The 13935-nt window shown below is 31.5% G+C and overlaps 1 protein-coding gene across 1 annotated transcript in view; it reads left to right on the top strand.

The window, feature by feature from the left end:
• Positions 1 to 13935, top strand: part of LOC139481942 (tyrosine-protein kinase BAZ1B-like) — a 59232-nt gene that overhangs the window by 24817 nt on the left and 20480 nt on the right. The window contains exons 13-22 of the mRNA XM_071265521.1: positions 5391 to 5540; positions 6861 to 7018; positions 7674 to 7810; positions 8933 to 9137; positions 9706 to 9772; positions 10032 to 10146; positions 10564 to 10681; positions 11280 to 11453; positions 11829 to 11886; positions 13731 to 13838. Of these exons, the coding sequence (XP_071121622.1) occupies positions 5391 to 5540; positions 6861 to 7018; positions 7674 to 7810; positions 8933 to 9137; positions 9706 to 9772; positions 10032 to 10146; positions 10564 to 10681; positions 11280 to 11453; positions 11829 to 11886; positions 13731 to 13838 (1290 nt within the window). The remainder of the gene's footprint in view (positions 1 to 5390; positions 5541 to 6860; positions 7019 to 7673; positions 7811 to 8932; positions 9138 to 9705; positions 9773 to 10031; positions 10147 to 10563; positions 10682 to 11279; positions 11454 to 11828; positions 11887 to 13730; positions 13839 to 13935) is intronic.

Raw genomic sequence — 13935 nt, 5'->3', positions numbered from 1 at the left:
ATAAGCCTTATGAAAGACATCATTTGTGAAATAAAAATTCCATGAAAATATTTTCACCATTGCCAAAATTTTCTGGAATTCTAGAATTTAAAATCATTTCACTGCTAAGAAGATACTGGAATTTTTTTTTTCATGATGTTGTCAATATGTCTGGAAATTTGAATGTAAAGATTAGAACCAATACCCATGCCAGACATCAGTGTTTATTTTTAAGTCTTGAATTTATGTTTCTGTCTAAATATGCCAAAAAATCCAGGATTTACTCAGCAATACATTTTTACACAATATGCAGTCGTAACCAAGAGAAGCGTATCTAAAAGCTTAGCCCTAACATATTCCTGATTAAAAACTACTTTTTTGTAGGTTTACCCATGTATATTGGTACAATAACTGTGACGTCTTGAAAAGCTATTGTAATTTTTTCTTTTACAAATTTCATTGACGGAAGGCGTCAAAGCAAAATTTAAAAAAGCCATCCAAGATGTCATAATTATTGATATAAAAACTATAATTTTTATATGTGTGCATGTAACAAATTTGGTTGTAGAGGGGTCTAAATACAGCAAAAAACTACATTTTCCAAAAGACCAAAAGAGTGAAAAAATAGATTTTAACAACAACATTTGACTTGAATATAGTATTATATATATACTTCCATGGTTTGATAAATATTTGATGCCTTTTAAGTTAATGACCTTTGTTAACATATTAAAATTAATTTTTACATATAATATTAGCTTCAGACACTTGTGATTTTATTAAGAAGATGAAAATTTCAACCAAGCTAATATATATTAAAATCTGTATTTTTCATATATATGGATTAATCAACACAAATAAATTGTGCAATTTGATATATCCTTAACTTTATGATGAAATTTAGGGTTTGTCCTATAACATTATTAACTAATGCCAGAATTTAGGTCACAACTAAATAGCCAGAACATTTACCAATTAACAGAAAATTGATACATCATTTATTCAAACACACTTGTTTGTCTTCACAGCAGGATATTGTCTAATTTCCACAATATTGTAGAAGACTGACCAGAAATGACCAGCTGTGGACTATGACTCTACTAAGGATTGCAAAATACTGATAAAAATAAATAGATTGTTATCAGAGTCAATGGAAAACTTTCTATTGACTTTTGAATTTACATACAGAAGATCCCCCCTTTTTTCTAAAATTTTAAAATAGTCCTAATGCAAGGCAATAGTGGTTAGTGTTTTATTTTCACACGAAAGCATACACACATAAAGATAAGTAGAATGAATATGAATAAGAAATTAAAGATGTTTTTAAATAGAATTGAGTATGTGCCCGTCACAAGTCAGGAGCCTGTAATTCAGTGATTGTCTTTTTTTATTATGTGTTACATATTTTTTTTTTTAATAAATAAGGCCGTTATATCCACCTATGATTTGTAGTTGCATAGTGCAACTACAAATCATTGTTCTGGCCTTTCATTGATACTGTGTAGCAATGTTTAGAGTTTTTCTGTAAATATGGTGATTAAAGGGAAACTTTCAGCAGAGACCATCCCTTCTGTTTGTCATTTTTTTATTACTGCTTTTAATTTATTGATTTTTTCATAATTTTGTAAAATTTGTTAATTTGAATTTAGATTTTTTTTTTTTTTTGCAGAGTTCACGAAATCTTTTTTCCCCAGGTGGTCCTTGGAGAAAATCTGCTGGTCCTCATTATTAATTCTATTGAAAAATACTAAAATTGTGTCAGTCCTATGCAAAATTTTGGTGGTAAAATCCAGAGGACCACCACTTTTCACGAACTCTGTTTTTGATTTTCTAACTATTTCATCCTATTTCAATAAATGTTGAATTAAGTGTTTCCTGGTAGAATTTTGTCTTATAAGAATTTCAGTTTACATGTGAGGTTTACATGATGATGGTCATTAATAAGTTCTGCACAGTGAAATATTTTGAAGGAATTGTGACCTTCATACAAACTATTTTATAGGTCATTTCATTAATTCACCAATGTTCTATTTCTTTTGAATCCTATGGATAGGTTTTAATGGGATATGATACACAATGTAGCACTAATTATACCCCACGCAACGAAGTTGCGGAGGGTATAATGTTTTTGACCCGTCCGTCTGTCCGTCCGTCCGTCCGTCCGTCAGTCCGTCCGTCCGTCAGTCCGTCAGTCCTGTTTCTTGTCATCCCAACTCCTCTCAAACCACACAACAGAATTTCACGAAACCTTTTCAGATAATAAGGACATACTATGTAGTTGTGCATATCGACGGGAAATTGAGATTCAATTTTTTTTCTAGAAGTTACGCCCCTTTGAACTTGTTTACTTTAATGTACTACTGCAACAGTTTGTCATCGCAACTCCTCTCAAACCACACAACAGAATTTCATGAAACCTTTTCAGATAATAAGGACATACTATGTAGTTGTGCATATCGACGGGAAATTACGATTCAATTTTTTTTCTAGGAGTTACGCCCCTTTGAACTTATTTACTTTAATGTACTACTGCAACAGTTTGTCATCGCAACTCCTCTCAAACCACACAACAGAATTTCACAAAACCTTTTCAGATAATAAGGACATACTATGTAGTTGTGCATATCAACAGGAAATTACGATTCAATTTTTTTTCTAGGAGTTACGCCCCTTTGAACTTATTTACTTTAATGTACTACTGCAACAGTTTGTCATCGCAACTCCTCTCAAACCACACAACACAATTTCACGAAACCTTTTCAGATAATAAGGACATACTATGTGGTTGTGCATATCGACGGGAAATTGCGATTCAATTTTTTTTCTAGGAGTTATGCCCCTTTGAACTTATTTACTTTAATGTACTACTGCAACAGTTTGTCATCGCAACTCCTCTCAAACCACACAACAGAATTTCACGAAACCTTTTCAGATAATAAGGACATACTATGTAGATGTGCATATCAACAGGAAATTACGATTCAATTTTTTTTCTAGGAGTTATGCCCCTTTGAACTTATTTGCTTCAATGTACTTCTGCAACAGTTTGTCATCTCAACTCCTCTGAAAACACACAACAGAATTTCATGAAATTTTGTAGATAATAAGGACATACTATGTAGATGTGTATATTGACAGGAAATTATTATTCAGTGGGGACGTGGGGTATGTGAGCGTGCTCACTAAGGTTCTTTAATTGAAGAATCTGTTTTAATAAGATGCCAGAATTTCCTGAATACTTTTTGAAGTTCTTCTGCTTGAGGATGATAATATGTAAATGATACATAACATCTATTTTAAACTTTTTCCTTTTTCTTAATTTTATCTTTTCTGTCATGGAATTTAATAAAATGTGTTTTACCAATTTCAGTTAATAAAATGGTTTTTCAATAAAGAGCTTTCTTTCTGGTTTGTGTTTCTATGTAAATGAATACCTTTGCCTTTAATATGGGATTTAAAGTTCCAAATGGGTTGGTTTTGGGTTTTTACAGAATTTTTCTGTATTTTTTTTTTTTTTTATATAGCATTTCATATCTTACCAGTATTTTCATGTGTTCGTCTTTGAGGATTTCAAGGTCTAGAAATTTTATGGAATGATTATTGCATTCCTTAGTAAACTTTAGCAGGTAGTGTTGTTGAATGAATTGAGTGGTAGGGATGAGCTGGTCACCATGGTCACTATTTCAAGCTCTATTACATATTTCATGATAAAATCGTGAAATTTAGATGGAGGTGAAGTTTTCAACTTGCCTGTTTATATCACAAGTGTCTGAAACTAATTAGATGTCAGAATCTTTTGATGTTTGTTAATGTTTCCAATAGTGTGGTCAAATCAATTATCTCTAAATCAATTTTCCCATACAATCTTACCAGCTATTTATTTGCTGTTTGTGCTTTTGATCCTATTATTTTGACATTTTCACCTAATTAACATTAACAATATATAATAATGAAACATTACATTACTACAAATGTATCCTGAAAAGAAATTCTGATGTCTTTAGAAAAAAATAGCAATGTATCTTTCATCAGTTATATACATGTATACTTTAGGTTAATCTTATTTTCATAAAAAAAAACATTTTATGACAGATATACATTTTTGATAAGTAAAAATATGATACGGGAAGGGTTGGGTAAGTGCTGGATCCAAATTCACATGGAAATAATGTTGTAGGTCATATCTAATTATATAAACAGTAGTCCAAATAATTATGACATCTTGGAAGGCTATTTTAAATTTTGCTTTGACCCCTTCCGTCAATGAAAGGCGTAAAAGAAAAAAATACAATAGCCTTTCAAGACATCATATCATAGTTTTTAGGACTAATATACATGGGTAAACCTACAAAAATGTAGTTTTTAGTCAGGAATTTGTTAGGGCTAAGCTTTTAAATACGCTTCTCTTGGTTACGACTGCATATTGTATAAACATGTATTACTGAGTAAATCCAGGAATTCCAGAAAATTTTGGCAATGGTGAAAATATTTTCATGGAACTTTTATTTCACAAATGATGTCTTTCATAAGGCTTATTTCTGGAATAGCATTGTTTTGTCAATAATAATAAAATCACTAATCTGTCATTAATCAATCACTAATCCATCAGTAATCGGTCTTAAATCGATCAGTAATCTAATCAATCACTAATCGATCAAACTCCTGAGAGAGTTTGATCGATTACTGATCGATGACTTCAAGTCATCAATCGAGTACTGATCAAATATGATCGATTAGTGTTCGATTACCGATCTGATCGATTAGTTAAGTCTGGTAAGAGATGTGATAAAAGTATGTGCTAAAGACACCAGAATTACATTCAAACCTATAATAAGAAAATAAACTGACAAAAAACGCCATGGTTAAAAAAAGAAAAAGACAAATTAACAAACAATAGTACACAAAACACAACATAGTAAACTAAAGACTGAGCAATGAATACCACAATATATAGTACCAGCATGGTTTATTTACAAATTCTACTCAGTGGTAATATATCAACAGTGAGGACTTTGATTTGTGTCGATTACTCTTATTTTAAATCCTCTTAGTTGAGGTAATTTGACAGGATAAATTTGCAAAATATAAAAACTTGTACTTTTAATTATATGCGTGTGCAGCTTTTTCTGAATTTACAGTTTGGGATAATCTTAAAATGTCTCAGATTTTTTACACCCAAAAATGTTTCATTTGATCACAAATTTTAATGAAATGTCCATGACTTGCTAGTATTTAGACCCAAAATACCTTTATTCAATACAATTTTAAAACCCAAATAATACTTCCTTCTTCCTAAGATAATTAATCAATTCCTACTTTTATTTCAAGTACAACTATTGCTGACTATTCATAATTCATTTCAGTCACTGCTTAACGTGAACATTTAATAATTCTGTTTCATATTTCTCCAGGATTACCAGGAAATTAAAATTTCATTATCTGACATTCCTGTAAACTCCTATACAACCTCTGAACTTGTTCGTCTCTGTCTGCGGAAACAGGACGTACAGGAGGATCACAACAGTGATAGCGATGATGAGGATAATAACGAAGACGAAGTGGTAGGTACACAAAACTAGTGTATATGTGTTTACTTATGTGGTAGGGTAGAATAAGCATTAAGTATAGATATAAAAAGTTATGGGGTAAAACTGAAAAAGACTGTATCGACAGGTTAGAATGATGTGTGTTGACTTGAAAACTTATAAAACATTTTTGACTTAAATGACTTTTATATCTGAATTTGACAAATAAGTTGATGTGTACAATGTACAATAAGGGTTGGCTTTTTCATTTGTTTTATTTAGACTTGTAATTGAATGAAACCTTGACTTAACATTGTTTAACTTAATTTGGGAAAACTAGTTTTTTGGGTTAAAAGCTTGGATCTATCAGGCAAAATACCAATATAACGATGTTTTTAGTCCTCACGCATCTTAACAAGGAACATCAAAACCAAAACTGAGTTTACTTTTCATATCACATTATCATATTAAGGGACGACATCAAAAGTTTAATGAAGGATAAAAAATTAAATTCACAGTTTTTTCACTGACCCCCCACACCCCCCTCTTAACTTAATTTGGAAAAAATTGATTGACCAATAGGGATATATGTAAAATCGATTTTAGATTAACAAAACTTGCAACAATGTTGACCCCCCCCCCCCCCCCACCCACAAACTATTTGATTTAAGTTTTTTATCCTACATCAATCTTTTAATGTTGTCCCTAACTAGTCACGAATCAATTTTAGAGAAAAAACTATTAATATCTTAAAAATACTACACAGCTACTTTTGCATAGGTACTATTTCTGTACCAAAAATCTGTAGTACTGGAAATCTACTTTAAATATTTAGTACTATTTTGTTACTTAGAATTATTGTAATATAAAGGTACCTCTGTTTTACAGTACTTGATTTGTACTTGAAATTTAGCTACTACAGATTTTTGGTTGTTCGGTTACATTTCAGCATTTTGAAAGTTTGTCTTTTTCAAATGTCATAAAGTTATGATGTTCAAACATGGAATACTGTGATCATTGTTGGCATTATTTTTGTACTAATATTTTAAGTACAAATCAAGTACTGGAAAATACAAGTAATATTACAATAATTTTAAAGTAAAGAAATTTTACTAAATATTAAAAGTAAATTTCCAGTACTACAGATTTTAAGTACAGAAATAGTACCTATGCAAAAGTAGCTGTGTAGTCTTTTAGAAACATTAAGCTCATCATAGAAACCATTGGCATATATAATATGAAGAAAATAAAGTTGGTCAAAAACTTATGTGTCATTTGTTCTCAAGTAGAGAGTAGTCTCATTGGCAATCATACCACATCCTATTTGGTAAATGTCATTATTTATTTTCTCAACAGCCTGAAGAAATCATCCAGTTATTAGAAAGCCAAGAATTGTATGATTTAGATGGTGAACAGAAAGTGAAGATTTTAAAAGGCCTTTGTCTACGTATTATGGGGACATATTCTGTACAGGATTACATGGAAGAAAAACAAAATGAAGCAACACAATTATGGTAAGTGTCACCTGTTCAGGAAGTTTCCTTATGTTGGACGCTGCCGGGAACATAATTATTCTTTTGGTCTGTCCAATTCACTACAATGCTAAAAAATTTGACAGAAAGCTTTCATACTTAGTTAAATTATTTGTAAGCATATGCTCTTGACCATAGTTTACCATAGTAATCTTAATTAATTATAAAACTTTGTTCATTTCTTTATCGTTTTGTTTCCTGTACATTAGTTTCTTTTGACATAGATTGTTAAATGAAAACCACATATCATTCACGGAAATCTGACCACAAATGATTTCAGTCTTATGTTCTAACAGATATTGCTGTAGTTGAGAATAAAGCTACATTCAAAAATAGTACAGAAAGAAAACTCGCGACCGCTAAAAACCTGTATTGTTTGTCTAGCATTTTCCATTAAATTGTTACAAAGTTATAGCCTAATTTAAACTTATGTAAAGAAACTTGAATACAAAAGACACATTTTATGCCTAATTATATAATGTAAACACCTTTGATCTCATTTCACTAAAATAATTGTCTGACTCTTTTGTTATAATCTTTTGGATTTTTTGTTACTGTGAGTAACTTAAGAATAGCAACCAGAAACCATTCTTAAAAGTTGACATTCAAACAGTTAGTTTTTTGGATTTTTTTTTAGGAAAAAGAAAATGGCAGAACTGAAGAAGAAAAATGATAAACTGAGAAAAGAAAAAGAGTTAAAGAAAGAAATGGGAGATAAATCAAAACAAGTGGAAGAGAAACCAGCAGATGATAAAGAAAAAACTACCTCTAAAGGTATGATGTCTTGACTTTAAACAAATCATTACTTACCATCATTCACAGGGGTCTCATTATCTTTCATGTTGACTAGTACTTTCCACGTTTCAAGGTGGTACTTTTCAATTTATTCCATGAATATCTTATATAAAAATTCCTACATGTAGGCGGGACATGTCAATAGCATAGGAGGGTAAAAGTACCGGGTACCGCCTCCTAATGAATGGCCTGTATTCATGGATTTCCTGGATAAAGGTGAACCATAATTTTCCAACAAAACATGTATGCAGGCTATGAAATTTTTCCTCCATCTCCTAAAATTTGTAAACACTAAAATAAATGAGTAGTGGAATCATTCTCTGCTTTGCTAAAAAATCTATTTTGTCGGAACTGTCTTATCTATCACCAACAACTTGACGGCGATGAGATGTAACATGGACATATTTTTATTATACCCCCGCTTTCAAAAAAGGGGGGTATACTGTTTTACCTCTTTCTGTCAGTCAGTCCGTCCGTCAGTCAGTTTCCCATGAAACTTTCGTCACATTTTTCTCAGGAACTACAATACAAGGATTTCTGAAATTTGGTTTCAGGGTTTATCTAAGTCAGCTATACCGTGTGATGCGTTTTCAGATTGATTACTTGACAACTTCCTGTTTACCGAACACTTTATGATTTTACACATGATAGCCAAGTTGAAAATTTTCGTCACATTTTTCTCAGGAACTACAATACAAGGATTTCTGAAATTTGGTTTCGAGATTTATATAAGTCAGCTATACCGTGTGATGCGTTTTCAGATTCATCACTTGACAACTTCCTGTTTACCGAACACTTGCATATTTTTACACTATTAATATTATCCACTTGCGGCGGGGGTATCATCAGTGAGCAGTAGCTCACAGTTTCACTTGTTTGATATGTTATACAGCTACTTCCCGTTAGCAGATACTTAAATTTGTGGAATTTGCAACCAAACATTTCTTCAGAACAAATAAACAGAATGACTTCATATTTTTTCAGCGGTTTGAAATGTTTTGGTGCTTTTAAGATCTATCAGATATCTGCTTCTTGTTTACTAATACTTAAAATAAGGGTATACTTAACACGACAACTTATCATTCTCGTTTTGTTTTTCAGATGTATTACTGACATCGTTTTACGGGAAAGTCAGTGTCAATGGTGGAGACAGTTCTAAAGGGACCACACCTGATGTGTCTGCAGATGAAGGTACTGATGGGGGTGGTGACCAGAGTGACCTTGCCTCTGTTGTTAAGCGAAGAAGACTTTTGGCAAACCAGGCTGCAGCAGAGAAAGAAAAGAAGGACCAAGAAAGAAGAGAACAGTAAGATATAACTGATTTGATGTTATCATTGAATGTTTTGTAAAATTATATATAGGAGACAAAATACACATAAATGGAACAGCAACCTGACAACACAAACAAAAGGGGCATCTGTTGGGCTAGATTTATCTGAAATAATATTTTGAATATCTTCTGTCAGTAGACTTAACCATGTGACTCTGGTTAAGAGTTTAAAATTAATAATTTTGATACGGATTTTAAGGCAATGAGGCTAAGGGGAAGTGGAAAATACTGTTGAAAAATTTGATGTGTTCAACTCTAATCTTAATTGAACCCAGCTTCCTTCCAAAATAAAAGCTGATCTACACAAAATAGTACAAAAGTTCAGAAAGTGGCATTAAACACCTATCAATCAATGGATTTAATGTGTTTGAACCCTGTTGGTGGCAGGAGGTGTTTTGACTCCCATCTTTATTAACAAGGGCTCTCCACCAATAAAAAAAAATGCTGCCACAAAATAGCCACAAGCGCTGAAAATGGCATTCAACACCAACACTCATTCATCAATCATTTCACTGATGTTATAAAATACATTATTCTATTTCAGAAAACAGAGAGATTATGAAGAATATATGGAACAGAAAGAAAGAATAGATTTGGAAAAGGCTTTTACTGTAAGAGTTCAAAATTTGTGCACAAAATACCATATCCAGTATTTTGATTGATTGATTTCTAATTCTTGATAATGATAATCATAGCTTGATTGCATTTTGTTTATGGAATGCTGATAAGAGAAGAGTTAATTTTGATGCACAAAAAAGAAATGATTGTTAATTTAAGTTAATACATTACAGTCATTCTTTTTGTAGATTTCATGTTTTTCAATTTTTTGATTTTCAAGTGATTTTGCAAGTTTTGTTTTTATTTCCACAGGAAGGAATAGGAGCAGCTAAACATGTTTTGAGAGTCACCCCTGTTGGAACTGACAGAAATCATAATAGATATTGGGTATTTTCTAAAGCTACTCCAGGGATTTATATAGAGAAAGGTAATTATAGCCTCTGTACTCACATTTGAAAAATATTGGTCAACGGTGATTATTTATTATTTTTTTCTATGCAAATCTTTGTCATTGAAATCAAATATTATTCCATTTTCAGTAAATTATAGTGAAGGTTGACCACCTTTATTCTATAAAGACAAGAATAACCAGTTATGAATTAAGACTCACCAAACATTTTTTTATTTGACTGTCATCATAAAGTGTGTATTTAATTCCTCACAACAATATTACGAATAGCCATGCAGATTTTTAATTATACAATAAAAGTGTATATTAGAAACTCCTTTTATAAATTTTAAAAAAGAATATATAAGTAGATTCATGTGTTAATGAATTATGCTTAAACATGAAAGATAAATTTGCATTTATAGGCTCTATTTAAAAAAAATGATATCATTTCAGGTTGGGTAACAGACGATATAGAATATTGTTCTCAGAAGAACAAAAATTCAGGATCCGATGAAGAATCATCTGACGAAGACGGAATTAAATCACAGACAGATGTCAGTGAAGAAAAAACGTAAGTTTTATGATAATATAGATCTGTTGAATGAGTAAACCAACTCATCTGATACTTGAGGTTAAATTTTAAGTCTAGATGCTGAGAAAAAATGTTCTCACATACATTCACACCAATTTGTATCAAAAATTAAGTAAAACTCAAATCAAACAAAACACCATGGGAATGAAGAAATTAATGCATGCTTATCAACCCAATAATATTAATATTCCACATGGCAATTAACAAATATCAAAATACAAGCAGTTCATGAAATAAATTGTATTTAAAAGAGATTATTTTTTTTTATATCAAACTACTACAGAAACTTGAAGCTGATAACAGGAAAAATGACACTGTCAAGCAGAGGTTTACTTAATTTGGACAACATCTGATGGTAAATTTATTTTCATGGGTTTCCAATTTTCCGTGGATTGTGAAAAAAAATGGTATTTTTTGGATATTCATTCCATGGTTTTACAAAAGTCTGCATACAAGCATTGTATTCCATTGAACATTTAAATTTGTGGTTTACCTTAACCCACAAAATCCACGAAAATTGGTATCCCACTAATAATAATGAATCCACAGTAAAACAATTTACTTGACTCTATTTCAGTGTTCCACATAATGGACAGAACTTATGGTTTACCTATAATACGTTGGCTGAAATTGATGAACTCTTGAAGAAACTGCATCCTCAAGGTTATAGAGAAAGTCAGTTGATAGAGGAGTTAAAGAAACGATATGACCATCTTGCAAAAGGATTAAATGGATCTCAGCAACCGAAGAAGTGAGTTAAATAATTAAAGTTTAAACCGGAAAATTTAATAAAGTATTGAAGTCTAAACAGGTAGATGTGGTATGAGAGAGTGTAAAGATACCAAAGGGACATTCAAACTTATTTCAAAAATAAACTCTGACTTTGCCATGGCAAGAATGAAAAAAGTCCCAAAAAAACAAATTACTGTATACAAACACAAAATAGAAAACTAAAGACTTAGCAACATAAACCGACCCAAAAACTGGGGTGATCTGATGAAGTGATGTGCTCTGGAAGGGTAAGACAATCCTGCTCCACTTGTGGCACCCGTCAAGTTGGTCCTGTAAGTACAAGATAAAATTGCCAGTGAGTATACATGTATATTTTGACTTCTATGTTTTCTAGAGTAAAGACAGAAGGAGAGGAAGAGGAAGAAGAGGATTTAGTGAAGGCATTCAGGAAGGTAGGCTTAGAGAATTGAAATGTGTTGGTTATGGGGAGATTTTGAAACTCCCTCCAGACCCCTCACCTCAACAATTTCTGGGAGCTCTCAATACCCTTTCTAATCCAGGACATAGGTGTACAACAAAAGAACAAACTGTAGAAATCAGTTGAAAATGGCTTGATTGTCAGTTCTGCAGTCAAAGCACAAATAAAAACCTGACAAAAACCACAGAATGAGGAAAAGTAGATTTTTTATTTAAATATTTTATTTCATGGTTTTGCCATTGTTTGCTTACAGATGCTACATGCATCCATGTTGACATTAAAATTGTGCTTTACTTATACTCACAAAATCCTAGAATAATAATGAATTCATAGTAATTGCAATTTGAAAAACCAATCATATCATTAAAGTCATATGAAACCTCGAATTAAAAAAAAATATGCATATGTTTTTTATAACTAAATGGATAGTTTTCATTATACAACTTATGTTCATATACTTTTTTCTAAGGAAAATTCTTTGATTTGTCCACATTTAGAAGAAGTTTGCTTATTTTTAATTGCTTGCTTCCAGGAAGCAATTTGCCGACATATTTTCTGTATGCATAGTGACCTGAGCGTAACCCTCCTCATAAAAATCTGATGATCACAATACGCATGGATCTGTCATTAAAATAAACTATAATCTGATTATACATGTTAAACACGTGCTAAATACCCATGCTTTTTGTTATTTGTTTACTATAAGGTGACAATCTGTAAACTTCGGCTTCAAAACACGGCATTTAATGAGCTGCCATATTTGTTAAATCATAACAGACAGAGAAAAAAAAAAGGACGATTATACGATGCATTTGCATAGATGCCAACCATTACGATTTTTCCGTAGTTTTTCCGATTTTGCGATAAAAACTACGCTATTACGGTCAAAGTCGAATAGTTACGGATTCCCAATCATCGACGTTCAATTTTGTAAAACGCGGATTTTTATCATTACTTTTCCGCCTTGGTCCAGTATTTAGGAAACGCCAATGTAATGCTTCCGGTTTCTCGGGAGTTATCAACCTATTGTTGGGTAACTAACTGACTTCCGAAGAGGCAAACTTGCATTTTATTAAGTAGCTTTCCCGCTTTCTCTACTTCTCCTTGACAAAACAAAAATGTTTGAGTCGAGAACATATGAACAATTATTGAATGGAATACATACTACAGACAACATGTTAAATGACAAATTTTAGTGTACATCACTTTGCAACCACTCGTCAGTAATTTTAATTGGTAAATGCACGTTTATGAATGATTACTGAAAACTTTTCAAAAATACGGAAAATTTGATAGTTTGTTACTGATTGTGTCAAAAGGAGGTTTGCATTTGGGCAAAAAAGGATAAAATCGTGCACAGAGGACTAAGTTTATGATATATACATGCATTGGTTCAAAAAATTGGATAAACATTATTTTCACCACTCACTCGTTTCTTATGACTTTAAACATGTACCGAAGTGAAGATTAAAGAACTGACTGGCTTATTACTGCGTCTGCTACATGTTATAAAGAATTTAATGCTGTAAATTCAGAAATTATTGCATGCATTTATTATTGCGATTTTGTCATTTTAGGCTAGAATGTGATTTTAATTTTTCTGATATTAAGAAAAATCCTGTTTAATTCATATAAATAATTTCCAAATGTGAGTTTAAATTAATGGATTATAATTTTGTTTGCATTTTTCGCAATAATAAAAATATTGCAAAAATTTCGGAATTTACAGTAAAAAAAGTTTAGCTGAAATTGATTTATACAAGAATTGGAATGATATTTCTATAAAGTACAGATTTTCATTTCGTTTTATTTTATTAGGAGTTATTAGAAACAGAAATCCGTTTGAAGAATGGTGGTTTAGGTGGAGTTCCAGACTTTGATGCTTGGGATGCAAGATTAGAAACTGCAACAGAAATAGCTGATTTTGTAAGTTTATTGTGACTTGAAACATAACCTTGTGCAAAATTCAAAATTATGAAGAAAAAAAACAAACTGAATGAAGCACAAGTTAGTTTTGAAAATT

This window comes from Mytilus edulis, chromosome 7 (assembly GCF_963676685.1).
Source record: "Mytilus edulis chromosome 7, xbMytEdul2.2, whole genome shotgun sequence".
NCBI lineage: Eukaryota > Metazoa > Mollusca > Bivalvia > Mytilida > Mytilidae > Mytilus > Mytilus edulis.
This window is presented reverse-complemented; position numbering and strand designations above follow the sequence as displayed.